At 38.6% G+C, this 16425-nt stretch overlaps 1 protein-coding gene across 1 annotated transcript in view; it reads right to left on the minus strand.

Annotated features, from left to right (window-relative positions):
- KIF27 (kinesin family member 27) overlaps positions 1-16425 on the minus strand; it is an 82666-nt gene that overhangs the window by 31322 nt on the left and 34919 nt on the right. The window contains exons 8-10 of the mRNA XM_028122328.2: positions 11596-11751; positions 8608-8813; positions 1551-1748 (exon numbers count right to left, since the gene is read on the minus strand). Of these exons, the coding sequence (XP_027978129.2) occupies positions 1551-1748; positions 8608-8813; positions 11596-11751 (560 nt within the window). The remainder of the gene's footprint in view (positions 1-1550; positions 1749-8607; positions 8814-11595; positions 11752-16425) is intronic.

A 16425-nucleotide genomic window follows, 5' to 3' on the forward strand; every position in this document is an offset into this window, starting at 1 on the left:
GAAAGCAGTTGGTGATTCCTGAAGAAATGAACATAGAATTATATGACCCAGCAATTCCACTCCTAGGATTTGAACAGTTAACCTATAGGCCAATTTTTACCACAGTATTATTTACGGTAGCCAAAAGGTGGAAGCAACTGAAGTGTTTACCAACAGATGAATGGATGGACCAAATGTGGTATATACACCCAACGGAATATTACTTGGCCACAAAAAATAATGAAGTTCTGATACATACTACAACACGGATGAACCTTGAAAATGTTAAAGGAAGTGAAATAAGCCAGACACAGGATAAATATTGTAAGATTCCATTTTTATGAAATAGCTAGAATAGGCAAATTCAGAGAGACAGAAGTAGATCAGAAGTTACCAGGGGCTGGGGGGGCAGGGGAGGGAGAAACGGGAAATTACTGCCTAATGGTTACAGAGTGTCTGTTTATAGTGTGATGAAAAAGTTTTGAAAATAGCTAGTGGTCTCAGTTGTACAACACTGTGAATGTAATCAATGCCACAGAACTGTACACTTAAACTTGATTAAAATGGAATATTTTATGTTTATTTTACCAAAATTTACAAAAATAATGTAATATACCCAAACCCACTGAACTGTATATTTTATGTGAGTGAATTGTATGGTATGTGAAGGATACCTCAATATAGCTGTTAAAAAGAAGAATCAGTAACTTGGCTTAAATGCTATTTAACCTTTGTTCCATCACTAAATTCTATGTTGTTTTTTTTTAAGGTCTAAGAATAGACCATATTCCAAAGTTAAAAATCTAGAAATCAATTATGTTCCAAGCCTTCGGTTCAGCTTAACATTTCAATAGAAAAGAGCCTGGTACCTAGTGCCAGGTAAGTGTTTGTGACGGCCATTGTCATGACCTTTATCGTCCTCCTCTTTTCAAAAGAGCCCTGTGAAGTAAGTGTGATTAAGGCCATTTTCGAGGAGAATAAACAGACTCAGAGAGGGTAAGTGATTTTCTCGGTCAACGAGCCAGCCAGGACCTGAGAAAGCTGGGATCTGAACCCACGCTAGCCTGGCCCCAGGGCCCAGGCGGACAGCATCAGTTCTTTCCCAGACCAATCCATTCTACACAACTGCTGGCCAGACTGGTCTCATCATCCTTCTGCTCATTATGAACGAAATGGTACCATTTTACCTTGTCCTTTTTCCCATGCTGCCACATGGACAATGTACGTCGAAGCACTCTGGAAATGGGATATCCTATCAAATGTTAGGTATTTTTTTGAAAGTCAGCTTTATATGTTTTTGACAGCCTCAGGTAAAGTTAAGGTCCTAGTTAGAGAAACCATTTTCACTGTACCTTCTTTTATGAAGTCAAAGCCTTCAAGACAGGACTCAGAAGTCAATAAATAGGTTTTACTATGTAGATGAACAAAGCTTTAAGTGAATGAGGACAGCAGCTGAAGACAGGCCAAGGGGAGATACCTCAGAAGCCAAGTGAATTGAGACCTTGGCTTCATCAGCCCTGAGCCATTTAACATTTCCTATTAGGCTTAACAGGAAAGTAGGACAGTATTACTTTGATTTTTTGTTGATCTCGCTTGATTTCGGCATCCAGTTGCTTCCTTTTTTCACTTTCTTCATGAAGTCTTTTTTGCAGCTGTACTTTTTGATATTTCATGTGATCTACATTCTGTTCTAGTTCATTAGCACGTTTCTCATTTTGGATTGACAGTGATGCCAATTTCTTACTATTTTGTTGTTTCTTCTGTAAGACCTGCGGATCATATGGAATATTTCAAAATGAAAAACTGCATCTCTAACAAATCTCAAGTAAATTTAAACTTTTCATTCTATGGCAAAGGTAGGCATTTTGCCTAGATTTTCATTATTTTTGGCAGGTTAACAACTGCTTTCTACAGGTCTGCTTTGACAATTGGGCCATCATAATTTTCACCAGATATCATGAATGATGAGACTCCCTGATACTAACAGCCAAACAGAACAAAACTAGTATCTTTGCTTGTTTTATTGAGTGTTTTTAAAAATGATAAAAATTGGGGCGCCTGGGTGGCTCAGTCGTTAAGCATCTGCCTTCAGCTCAGGTCATGATCCCAGGGTCCTGGGATCGAGCCCCACATTGGGCTCCCTGCTCGGTGGGAAGCCTGCTTCTCCCTCTCACACTCCCCCTGCTTGTGTTCCCTTTCTCGTTGTCTCTCTCTCTGTCAAATAAATAAAAATCTTTAAAAAAAATAAATAAAAATGATAAAAATTAAAATACAAAACTGTACTTCTATTTTATAAGACTTATCTCAGACCCCAAATCTACTGTTCTGCTTCCTAACACCAAATTACCAATTTCTTAATTATTCTTCCAGAAATAATTAACACGCATGCAAATAACTTCATATATATTCTAAATAGACTATTTTTCACCCCACTTTTTTTTACTCATCTTAGAGATCTTTTCACAGAAATTTGTTCCATGTGATTGCAAAGTAGTCCACTGTGTTCCTCTTTTACATCCAGCTATAGCCTAAATAATTAATCCCTAAGTTAAGATGATCAGAATTGATACCATTTTCCTTACAATGACCACCGTTATCATTACCATTTTAATTATCTTAAAGCTTCTCCTCATCTTGCTAAAATTATCGATGAGTAGCATAAAAAATTTGTGAACATTTGCAAAGAGTTTATACTACTAATAGAAAATATCAGGTTCCAATTTAATCCTGATCAAACAAACTATGTGCTTTAGCATTGCACTAAGTACCTCTTATGTGACATAAAAAAGGTGAGGTCATTTGTAAATTATGCAGGCTACAATTATCTCCCTTATCTTGGCAATAAATTGTTGGCAAAAACACATTTGGGTTTCATTAACCTAGGCATTCACAGAGGCATTGACGCTTAGAGCAGTACTAAAATGTCGTCTGTGGACCGGTACTGGCCACAGATTGTTGTCAGCCTGTACCACCGAACATACATTGGTTGCATCAAGACCTTTTTGATGAAGGGAGCTGTGCTCCCATGTGCCTTTCTCTCATCATAGATGCATAATGAACAACCTGCAGACAATGACTGAGCACCACTAGCCTGGAGGCCACAGGACTCTGTAGTTTCCCATTCCTAGATTTGGACACTGGCTTTGCCACTTACTTTTGATAGTAACTGCAATACTGAAGCAAAAATGATAATACTGGCATTTTAGTGTCTTTCCACATAATACCGAAAATCTCAGTAGAAGTACTGATAATCTTATTTTAAAAAAGTGAGATAGGTCGCCATTGTCTTTTGCCCTTATTCCACACATGCTCAGAAGTGCACCTTACTGGCAGCAGTAAAGTACTGACGCATTATATAACTCTCTGTATATATGTAGACATAAAGAATACAGATTTTAGATTTTTTAAATAAAAGAATTCAAGCTTTCAAAACTTTAAAAAAATTTCCTTATACCAATAAAAACAGTGTTTCAATACTGTAAAATGGCATGAGATATTAGAGTACTGAAAACTGTTATTGTCACCTCAACTATGTGACTCTGAGTTACTTGACCTTTCTAAACCTTAGTTTTCTCATTTGTAAAACACAGTAAAAATACTCTCTAAAGGATTAAATAACACATATGAAACATCTGGTATGTAGCCACTTAACTGGTAACTACCATCCTCCTCTCCCGCCCCGCCACTATCCCCATCCCCGTTGGGTGTGCACGAACAGGTCAAAAGCACAGACATTTCTAAAACTACGTGGGAATCCTGTGTCAGTCCCCTGCTGTGTGGGACGTTTCTTTTGAGCTTAATTATGTTCTGTGTCTTCTTTCCTTTCCTTATCAATCCCCTTAGCAGAAAAGGATATGCAACAAGATACATGGAAAACAAAAGACCATAATTCTCAAACCCTATTAATAACCTTTCATTTAATTTTTTAATTCAATCATTGTATCTGTGTGAAATATAGAACATATAAAATAACCTTCGCTAATTCAGGCCTTCCTCAAAGCAAGAAAAGTCTCAAATACACAATCTAACCTTACACCCAAGGAACTGGAAAAAGAACAGCAAATAAAGCCTAAAACCAGCAGAAGAAGGGAAATAATAAAGATTAGAGCAGAAATAAATGATATAGAAGTAAAAACAACAACAACAACAACAGTAGATCAGCGAAACTAGGAGCTTGTTCTTTGAAAGAATTAACAAAGTTGATAAACACTTAGCCAGACTTACCCAAAAGAAAAGAGAAAGGACCCAAATAAATAAAATCACAAATGAAAGAAGGAGAGATCACAACCAACACCGCAGAAATATAAACAATTAAAAGAGAGTATTAGAACACTTATATGTCAACAAATTGGGCAATATGGAAGAAATAAATTCCTAGAAACGTATAAACTACCAAAACCGAAAGAGGAAGAAATAGAAAACTTGAACAGACCCATAATCAGCAAAGAATTTGAATCAGGAATCAAAAATCTCCCAACAAACAAGAGTCCAGGGCCGGATGGCTTCCCAGGGGAATTCTACCAAACATTTAAAGAAGAAATAAAAAATAGAAATGGAAGGAAAATTTCCAAACTCATTCTATGAGGCCAGCATTACCTTGATCCTAAAACCAGACAGAGATCCCACTAAAAGAATTACAGAGCAATATGCCTGATGAACATGGATGCAAAAATTCTCAACAAGATACTAGCAAATTGAATCCAACAGTACATTAAAAGAATTATTCATCATGATCAAGTGGAATTTATTCCTGGGCTGCAGGGGTGGTTCATTATCTGCAAATCAATCAATCAGTATGATACACCACATTAATAAAAGAAAGGATAAGAACCATACAATCTTCTCAATGGATGCAGAAAAAGCATGTGACAAAATACAGCATCCTTTCTTGATAAAAACCCTCAAGAAAGTAGGCATAGAAAGAACATACCTCAACATCATAAAAGCCATACATGAAAGTCCCACAGCTAATATCATCCTCAGTGGGGAAAAGCTGAGAGCTTTTCTCCTGAGGTCAGGAACACGAGAGATGTCTACTCTCACCACTGTTGTTCAACATAGTACTGGAAGTCCTAGCCTCAGCAATCAGAAAACAAAAAGAAATAAAAGGCATCCAAATTGGTGAGGAAGAAGTCAAACCTTCACTCTTCACAGATGACATGATGCTCTACGTAGAAAACTCGGAAAGACTCCACCAAAAAATTTCTAGAACTGAAACACGAATTCAGCAAAGCTGCAGGATATAAAATCAATGTACAGAAATCTGTTGCATTTCTATACACCAATAATGAAGAAGAAGAAAGAGAAATCAAGGAATAGATCCAATTTATAATTCCACCCAAAAACATTAAATAAGTAGGAATAAACCTAACCAAAGAGGTAAAAGATCTGTACTCTGAAAACTATACAACACTTATGAAAGAAATTGAAGAAGACACAAAGAAATGGAAAAACATTCCATGCTCATGGATTGGAAGAGCAAATATTGTTAAAATGTCTATACCACCCAAACCAATCTACACACTCAATGCAATCCCTATCAAAATACCACCAGCATTTTTCACAGAGCTAGAACAAACAGTCCTAAAATTTGTATGGAACCAGAAAAGACCCCAAATAGCCAAAGTAATGTTGAAAAAGAAAAGCAAAGCAAAAGGCATCATGATTCTTCAAGCTCTTTTACAAAGCTGTCATCATCAAGACAGTACAGTACTGGCACAAAAACAGACACAAAGATCAATGTAACAGAATAAAGAACCCAGAGATGGACCCATAACTATATGGTCAATTAATCTTTGACAAAGCAGGAAAGAAAATCCAATGGCAAAAAGACAGTCTCTTCAACAAATGGTGTTGGGGAAACTGGACAACAACATGCAGAAGAATGAACTGGACCACTTTCTTACACCATACACAAAAATAAATTAAAAAAACAGGCACCTGGGGGGCTTAGTTGGTTAAGCGACTGCCTTTGGCTCAGGTCACGGTCCTGGGGTCCCAGGATTGAGTCACACATCAGGCTTCCTGCTCAGCAGGGAGTCTGTTTCTCCCTCTGACCCTCCCCCTTCTCATGTTCTCTCTCTCTCTCATTCTCTCTCTCAAATTAAAATCTTGGAAAAAAAAAGATTAAAAAAATAAATTCAAAATGGATGAGAGACCTAAATGTGAGATAGGAAACCATCATAATCCTAGAGAAGAACACTAACAGTAACCTCTTTGATCTCAGCCACAGCAACTTCTTACTAGACACATCACCAGAGGCAAGAGAAACAAAAGCAAAAATGAACTATTGGGACTTCACCAAAATAAAAAACTTCTGTACAGCAAAGGATGGGAGAAGATATTTGCAAATGACATATCTGATAAAGCGTTAGTATCCAAAAAAAAAAGGGTTAGTATCCAAAATCTATAAAGAACTTATCAAACTCAACACCCAAAAAAACAAATAATCCAGTTAAGAAATGGGTAGAAGACAAGAACAGACATTTTTCCATTAAAGACATCCAGATGGCTAATAGACAGATGAAAAGACGCTCATCATCACTCATCATCAGGGAAATTCAAATCAAAACCACACTGAGATACCACCTTACACCAGTTAGAATGGCAAAAATTAACAAGGCAAGAAACAACAAATGTTGGAGAGGTTGTGGAGAAAGGGGAACCCTCCTACGCTGTTGGTGGGAATGCAAGCTGGTGCAGCTACTCTGGAAAACAGTATGGAGGTTCCTCAAAAAGTTAAAAATGGGGCTACTCTACAACCCAGCAATTACACTAAGGTATTTATCTAAAGGCTCAAAAATACAGATTCGAAGGGGTACATGCACCCCGATGTTTACAGCAGCATTATCAACAATAGCCAAACTATGGAAAGAGCGTAAGTGTCCATCAACTGATGAATGGATAAAGAAGATGTGAGATATATATATATATTATATATATATATTATATATAAAATATTACTCAGCCATCAAAAAGAATGAAATCTTGCCATTTGCAACAATGCGGACGGACCTAGAGGGTATTATGCTAAGCAAAATAAATCAGTCAGAGAAAGACAAATACCATATGATTTCACTCATATGTAGAATTTAAGAAACAAAACCGATGAACATAGGGGAAGGGAAGGAAAAATAAAATAAGATAAAAAGAGAGAGAGGCAAACTGTAAGAGACTCTTAATATAGAGAACAAACTAAGGGTTGATGGAGAGGAGCGGGGTGGAGGGGAAGGGCTAAATGGGTGTTGGGGATTAAGGAGGGCACTTGTTATGTGAGCACTGGGTGTTGTGTGTAAGTGATGAATCACTAAATTCTACTCCTGAAAGCAATACAACTCTATATGTTAACTAACTTGAATTTAAATAAAAACTTGGAAAAAAAATATTTACTAAATCCACAAACAAGGCTTAAACCATAGTTGTATATGATAAACAACGTCCTTAGAAAAACACTCATTTTGGTTATTAATACTGAGTATAAAAATTACAATCAGAACTGAAGCTTGGGATATAAAACTATGAAATTAAAGTAAAATTTCATAATAAACACAAAGGAAAAATCTTGTTTTGTTCTACTAATGTTGTGTTAACATGAGTACTTTGTCAGACATTGCAGTCCCAATTTTAAGGGTCGAGAAGTGAAAAAGAACTGATCCCAAGACTCTCTGAGGTGAAGTGCTAAACGGAAACACGTATTCCTGAAATAAGTACTATGAAGGAAAGTAAAATGGGTGACACATACCACTACCGTGTTCTCCTCTAAGCAGTTCATATGTTAAGTCATACTATGTTAGCTCTGTGTTGACAGGCTATTTAGGTAAAAATTTTAGCGGGACGGCCAGATGTTTGAGGTGGGATTTGGTGTTTGGTCCGTTCACGAGCAGTGGACGTGACCTTGTTGAGAGAAAATAATTGTGGCACAGTTCCAAAAATAAATAAATCATGCTCTGAACAGGTGAACTACAATTCCACTCTCCCTACAGTGGAAACAATAGGAAAGTAATATAGATGATGAACGAAAAAAATGGAGATAGCATTCTAGCAAATTCATTAGAATCGGACTCACAGAGCAATCTGATCATCCCAAAAGCATCTGAAAATGGCTTCATTATACACAAAATCTCTCGGTAATGGAGTGTTTCTCATAGAATGGCATTTTTAATGGTAGCTATTTCTGAGGCCATAGCTAAATCCAGCATTAGGAAATCAAGAATGAGATGTTAGTAGTCAGTTATTAACCTTTCTTAAGGCAATCAGTGATGGTTTCAGAAAATGGTCTGAAATAATTAGCATTTGTTGAGTGTGTCTACAAGGTGCCCTATGCCTACCAGATGTTTTCTATGTATTATTTAATCATCAATCTTTTGTCCTTCAGAAAAGAACACAATTTCTGTGGTTATCTTTATTTCTCACCATGGTTCTTGGTAAAAAGTTTAAAATAATATACCTTTCAAATGAAGAATATAGGACCCAGATTGAAGGAGGCAAACTCGCCAGCACACCAGGAAAGAAAAGATGCCATCCAGTTTCTCTTGCTGGTGAAAACCCAATCCTACTACTTTCCTAGCCAGCTACGAAAGCAGTAAGCCTTAAGTAAGTTGGCTCACAATTACATTTTGAGAAAATTACCTGGACTCTTAGCTTTGCGGCATCCATCTTTTTACGGAACTCCTTCTGTAATTTTACCTTCAAAGCAACATCAGAAAGATCTTTGCTTTCTAGCTCTTGTAGCTGCTTCTCTGTTTCAGTTAATTCCACCTTCGCGCGTTCTGCTTCGTGCTCAAGTTTTGTTACTTTCAGAGAATACTGTTTGCTTACAGGCTTGGCATCGTTACCTTCACCACAGTAATAATAGTAATAACAATTATAAATTATGTTTAAAAAAATAAACTAAGTAAAACATCAAAACCCTAAAAATGCTCTACTCTTTAAAATCCAGTTGGGCATGTATCTATTTAAGACCCAGCAGTATGAGCCCCGCTGTCCTCGCCCAACCCCATCAAATACAACTCGACACCTGGCCTCTTAATAATCAGCTGCTTACTGACTGTTGGCACATGGTGCCAACCCAGCCCCCCTCAGAGGCTCATCTTTGTGTGTTAGGGTGACATTTCTGATTTTCTGAATTTGGGGTTTAGCTCTGCTGGCATCAAACTCCAGGTAAGAAAAATATTTGGGGTGACTCTTTGGCTTTTTGCTTACTACACGTTGGCTTCCTGCTCCCTGTAATCGTGTTTTCTCTACTATGAAAAATTCCCAACGTATCTAAAGTAAAAACATAATATGATGAATCCCCATCATTGAGATTCGAGAGTGAACAAGATTTTGCCATAGTTGCTTCATCTATGCATGCCTTCTGTTTTAATTTGCTGAAGAACTGTAAAAACAATCTCAGATGTCATGTCTTTGCACCTACACATACTTCAATAAACATCTATACCAAATATGGACATAGCCAAAAATTCTTTCACATCTCACGATATTAATCCCTACCTGACCCTATTCAGACTTCCCCAATTGTCGCAAAATGTCTTTTACAATTGGTTTACTGTAATCACCATCCAAACAAGGCCCACAATACATCTGATTGTTGTCTCTCATGAATCTTTCATTCTAGAGCTGGCCCCCTCTTTTTCCATTCGGTTGAACTTGTCAAAGATGAATTTTTTTCAATCATTTTCGTATATTTGGAACATAGAGAAAAACAGAATACAGATACTTCTATATCTCTTTTCAACCTAAGCTCAGCTACTGATCCTAAAAACTTGGTTTTGATTTGTTCTGAGCAGCCAACTTATCCCTGAACTAGACCAGCAAACTCGTGGCAATGGAAAAGTAAGAGTCCAAAGCTCGTGGGATGAATTATCATCAGGGGAAGTGCGTTCTACTGCTATAACTGAATATCTCCATTTTTTAAAAAAAAGCAATGACTGAACTAAATGCACTATGAGTTGTCTTCTAAAACTCTCTGATTATCTGAGTAACTTTAAAATACACATGGCTACTATATTTGAATGAATTTAAGACCCCATATATTGTTCAACACACCAGTACTTTGTGAGTCACTAAGAAAAAAAGGGAGAGTCCCATTTACACCAGTTACATGATAAAATGCCCAGAAGCCATGGAGGGTAAGGTGCATCCTGATTTCAGAGATATGAAAATGTGAAAGAATGTAATTAGAAATGATGAAATACAGTGTAGTTGTCACTTATTGTTGGCTGAAATAACTGCTACTTGGGGGAAGACTTCGGTGAGGAGGCTCTGAAAAGCAAGCACACATTGACCCTTTTGTGAGTCACCATCTCTGAGGAAAGCTCCAAACTGCCCTTGGTTCTAACGAGTAAGAACCTCGAGGACCTTCTCTGTGTAAGTTCAAGTATCCTCTACTTTAAGGCAACCAGGATGAGTATACCGGGCTACAAAAGTGTGCTGATTTAGTGAGAGATCCCACGGTAGCCTCACCGATCGAAAAGAAAATCATTTGTTCCAGAGGGGCACATAGCCTTAACTTCCACAGGCAGTATCCCTGATGGAGAAGCTATTTAAACCCCTAAATCAGTTCCTAGACACTCCTGAGAGAGATTTACTGGCATCGATCCGGCCTGTGAAGGAGTAGCATGGTCAAGCTCAATTAAACATCTGGGACACCTGGAGCTGGAATGATGCACAGCACATTCATCACTAGGACTGAGGAAGGGAAATGCTTCGGGACAGCAGTTGGCGGGAGAGGGTGAGAAAAGAGTACAGCCAGCCAGAAGGCAAGCTTGCCAGAAAGAGGAAGGAAGCGGGAAGGCAGAGTGCCCCTTGCTGGCAGAGAAGCTGGGAGCCACCATCATTCATGTAATCTGAGTGTGATTATAGCCTTGGGCTTAAAGAAAAAGAAGGTAATATTTCCTTCAGTTCCCTTAAATGTGACCCATGTTTCACTGGAGGTGAGAATAAGAAGTGCTATGGTCTATTATCCCTTCATTTCCGTACAGAATTTCAAAGTAGTCAAAGCTCATACTTTGAGTCTATAAGGGGCAAAAACCCCAAAAGCCTGAGACATGCTTTTTAAGACAAGGCTAATAATGTAGCTAAGGGTGAGGAGACAATGTGGTATATACGCCCAACCAGGCAGAATCTGAAACTAAGGGGAAGAGCTAAAAGCTCGGCTCACTAAGAGAATAGCTCTCAAGGATAAATCCTTACATCCTTAGAGAAATAAAAAGGATCTACATTTGAAATATAAAGTTTACTAATAATGTTGAAAACAAACTATCCAAAAGAATGAGAGCTAATAATTTAATATTAAAATGAGTCAGAAAAATATCTGACATATTCCCAGATAGCTAGTGCAATGTTTCTTAAAAAGTGGCAAAAAAGTGCCCCTAGAGTTTCAGCACAACACAGGGCTCACAATGGCAGAACCTTTCATAGATGAAATCCCAATGTAACAAAGTTCTTCTGATAACTAACCTCCACCTATTGGCTGTGAAACACACCTTGTTATACCAAGTTCCAAACTACAGTGGACAGAGCTCAGTGTCAAAAGCTAAAATAAATGTTACAACATCAGAAGCAATTTTAGAAGCTTTTCTTTCTCATATAAGCAGGTTTACAGGACAGTATTACCTGTTTTTATTAATTCTTTAATTAGATCTTCCTTCATCTTGATGTTAATTGTAAGTTCTCTCATTTTTTGTTTAGCTTCAGTAAGTATGAGTTCTGAATTCCTTAATTTTTGCAAATTCATATCTTGACTCTCCTGGAGACATTCGATCTTTAAATCTTTAAAGAAAAAGAAGCAAAACTGAGAAATGAAACTACCCGCTTATAAAGTATTCAACAGCAGTGAAGTTGAAATACATGGCATTTGGGACTTTAATTTTCTAGCTTATGGTGACCTTTAGTCATATCCTGTAGGTTCTGATACACAGTATTTCACTGCCCTTAGATATGTGATTTGAGTGTTTCTTTAACCTCAGTTATTTTTTAAAAAGGTATAAAATCGGGGGGTGGAGCAAGACGGCGGAGGAGTAGGAGACCTAGATTTCGTCTGGTCTCAGGAATTCAGCTGAATAGGGATCAAACCATTCTGAACACCTACAAACTCAACAGGAGATCGAAGAGGAGAGTAGCAACAACTCTCTGAACAGAGAAGCGACCACTTACTGGAAGGTAGGACGTGCGGAGAAGTGAATCCGAGGCGATATTTGGGAGGATAGACGGCGGGGGAGGGGGCCTCCGTCGGCCGCTTCTGGCAAGTGCTAGAGCCCCGGAGCACAAAATCGGACCTTTTAGAAGTCGGCTCCGCTGAGGGACGTCGCTCCAGTGGCTAAGCGGGGGTGGAACCCTCGCGGGACAGTGGGGACTCAGGACCCTTGGGGTAACAGAAAGACCGGGGGAGCCTGAGTGCGCCAGAGCTCCCAGGTATCGGAGCGGGGAAGCCGGCTGCAGAGACGGAGCTGAGGAGCGGGCTCTCAGCTTGGGGTTGCCATAAACTGTGATCCACGGCCCAGTCGGACCACTGCTCCTGCAGCAGGGACCCAACAAGCGGCAGAGCCGGGGAGACTCCCCTTCCTTCCCAGGGAGGAGCAGCGCGGGAACGCACCGCAGGGATCTGCTGGGTTTGGAGACTCCACACGGGGTCAGGTGCCAGAGATACAAACGCTCGGTCACAGGCCGGGTGAGCACGGAGTGCGGCCAGAGACCAGGGACAAGGGAGTGACTGCTTTTCTCTGGGGGCGCACTGAGGAGCGGGGCCCCGAGTTCTCAGCTCCTCCGGGTGGAGATTGGGAGGCCACCATTTTTGCCCTGCTCCTCCAAGGCTGTACGGAGAGCTTGCAGGGAACAAAAGCTCCTGAGATCAAACCCGAGCAGCTTGCTTAGCCCGGACCGACAAGGGCGGGGCAATTCAGCCTCCGGCAAAGACATTTGGAAACCACAGCAACAGGCCCCTCCCCCAGAAGATCAGCACGAACAGCCAGCAAGCCAAGACCAAGTTTACCGATCAAGGAGAACGGGAGAACTCCAGCGCTAGGGGAATACTGCACATAGAATTCATGGCTTTTTTTTTACCATGATTCATTAGTTCATCAAAGTTAATTTTTGTTAACTGTTTTTTTTTCTCTTTTTCTTTTTCCCTTTTTCAACCAATATCTTATCAATCTCTTTTAAAAAAACAAAACAAAACATTTTTTATTTTTCATTTTTAGAGTCATATTTTATCCCTTCATAGTAGTTACCCTTATTTTTGGCATATATATATAAGTTGTTCTCTCTTTAAAATTTTGAGATACAGTTTCTTCTAACAGATAAAAATATACCCTAAATCACTAGTGTATGGTTCTGTTCTAGTCTCCTGCCTGATCACATTCTTTCCCTTTTTTCTTTTTTCTTTTTTTTTTTAAATCTTCTTTCTTTTTTCAAACAACTTCTTATCAAGTCCTTTTATAAAATCTTTTATAATTTTCATCTTTACACTCATCTTCTATCCCTTCATTGTATCAACCCTTATTTTGTACATATATGTCTTTCTTCCTTTAAAATTTTAGGAGGCACTTTTTTCTAACAGACCAAAATACACCCAAAATCTAGTGTGTGGCACTGATCTATGCACTAGCCTGATCATATTTGATCACATTCTGCTTTTTTTGTATTGTTCTGTTTTTGTTTTTATCTTTTTTTTCTTTTTTTTTTTCTTTCTTTCCCTTTCTTTTCCCCTGGTTTCAGGTCTTTTCTGATTTGTATACAGTATATTTGCTGGGGACGTTGTAAACCTGTTAGCATTTTGTTCTCTCATTCATCTATTCTCCTCTGGACAAAATGACAAGACGAAAAAAATCACCTCAGCAAAAAGAACAAGAGGTAGTACCGTCAGCCAGGGACCTACTCAATACGGACATTAGTACGATGTCGGACCTAGAGTTCAGAATCATGACTTTAAAGATACCAGCTGGGCTTGAAAAAAGCGTGGAAGTTATTAGAGAAACCCTTTCTGGAGAAATAAAAGAACTAAAATCTAACCAAGTTGAAATCAAAAAGGCTATTGATGAGGTGCAATCAAAACTGGGGGCACTAACTGCTAGGATAAATGAGGCAGAAGAGAGAATCAGTGATATAGAAGACCAAATGATGGAAAGTAAAGAGGCTGAGAAAAAGAGGGAGAAACAACTACAGCACCACGAGGGCAGAATTCGAGAGATAAGTCATTCGATAAGACAAAACAACATTAGAATAATTGGGATCCCAGAAGAAGAAGAAAGAGAGAGAGGGGCAGAAGGTATACTGGAGCAAATAATAGCAGAGAACTTCCCTAATGTGAGGAAGGAAACAGGTATCAAAATCCAGGAGGCACAGAGAACCCCTCTCAAAATCAATAAAAATAGGTCAACACCCCGACATCTAATAGTAAAGCTTACGAGTCTCAGAGACAAAGAGAAAATCCTGAAAGCAACTCGGGAGAAGAGATATGTAACCTACAATGGTAAAAATATTAGGCAACAGACCTATCCACAGAGACCTGGCAGGCCAGAAAGGACTGGCAAGATATCTTCAGAGCACTAAATGAGAAAAATATGCAGCCAAGAATACTATATCCAGCTAGGCTGTCATTGAAAATAGAAGGAGAGATAAAAAGCTTCCAGAACAAACAAAAACTAAAGGAATTTGCAAACACGAAACCAGCCCTCCAAGAAATATTAAAAGGGGTCCTCTAAGCAAAGAGAGAACCTAAAAGCAGCAAAGAGCAGAAAGGAAAACAGACAACATACAGTCACAGTCACCTTACAGGCAATACAATGGCACTAAATTCATACCTTTCAATAGTTACCCTGAATGTAAATGGGCTCAATGCCCCAATCAAAAGACACAGGCTATCAGATTGGATTAAAAAACAAGACCCATCCATATGCTGTCTGCAAGAGACTCATTTTAGACCCAAAGACACCCCCAGATTGAAAGTGAGGGGGTAGAAAACCATTTACCATGCTAATGGACACCAAAAAAAAGCTGGGGTGGCAATCCTTATATCAGAAAAACTAGATTTTAAAACAAAGACTGTAATAAGAGATGAGGAAGGACACTATATCCTACTTAAAGGTTCTATCCAACAAGAAGATCTAACAATTGTAAATATCTATGCCCTTAACATGGGAGCAGCCAATTATATAAGGCAATTAATAACAAAAGCAAAGAAACACATTGACAACAATACAATAATAGTGGGGGACTTTAACACCCCCCTGACTGAAATGGACAGATCATCTAAGCAAAAGATCAACAAGGAAATAAAGACTTTAAATGACACACTGGACCAAATGGACTTCACAGACATATTCAGAACATTCCATCCCAAAGCAACGGAATACACATTCTTCTCTAGTGCCCATGGAACATTCTCCAGAATTGATCACATCCTAGGTCACAAATCAGGTCTCAACTGGTACCAAAAGATTGGGATCATTCCCTGCATATTTTCAGACCACAATGTTTTGAAACTAGAACTCAATCACAAGAGGAAAGTTGGAAAGAAATCAAATACATGGAGACTAAAGAGCATCCTACTAAAGAATGAAGGGGTCAACCAGGAAATTAAAGAAGAATTAAAAAAATTCATGGAAACCAATGAAAATGAAAACACAACTGTTCAAAATCTTTGGGATACAGCAAAGGCAGTCCTGAGAGGAAAGTATATAGCAATACAAGACTTTCTCAAGAAACAAGAAAGGTCTCAAATACACAATCTAACCCTACACCTAAAGGAGCTGGAGAAAGAACAGCAAATAAAGCCTAAACCCAGCAGGAGAAGAGAAATAATAAGGATCAGAGCAGAAATCAATGAACTAGAAACCAAAAGAACAGTAGAACAGATCAACGAAACTAGGAGCTGGTTCTTTGCAAGAATTAACAAGATTGATAAACCCCTGGCCAGACTGATCAAAAAGAAAAGAGAAATGACCCAAATCAACAAAATCATGAATGAAAGAGGAGAGATCACAACCAACACCAAAGAAATACAAACAATTATAAGAACATATTATGAGCAACTCTATGCCAGCAAATTAGATAACCTGGAAGAAATGGGTGCATTCCTAGAGATGTATCAACTACCAAAATTGAACCAGGAAGAAATAGAAAACCTGAACAGACCTATAACCACTAAGGAAATTGAAGCAGTCATCAAAAATCTCCCAAGAAACAAAAGCCCAGGGCCAGATGGCTTCCCAGGGGAATTCTATCAGACATTTAAAGAAAAATTAATACCTATTCTCCTGAAACTGTTCCAAAAAATAGAAATGGAAGGAAAACTTCCAAATTCATTTTATGAGGCCACCATTACCTTGATCCCAAAACCAGACAAAGATCCCATCAAAAAGGAGAATTACAGACCAATATCCTTGATGAACATGGATGGCAAAAATCCTCACCAAAATACTAGCCAATAGGATCCAACAGTACATT

Source organism: Eumetopias jubatus, unplaced genomic scaffold (assembly GCF_037043125.1).
Source record: "Eumetopias jubatus isolate StellerSeaLion01/CBP00866 unplaced genomic scaffold, mEumJub1_p1.0 scaffold_15, whole genome shotgun sequence".
Lineage (NCBI taxonomy): Eukaryota > Metazoa > Chordata > Mammalia > Carnivora > Otariidae > Eumetopias > Eumetopias jubatus.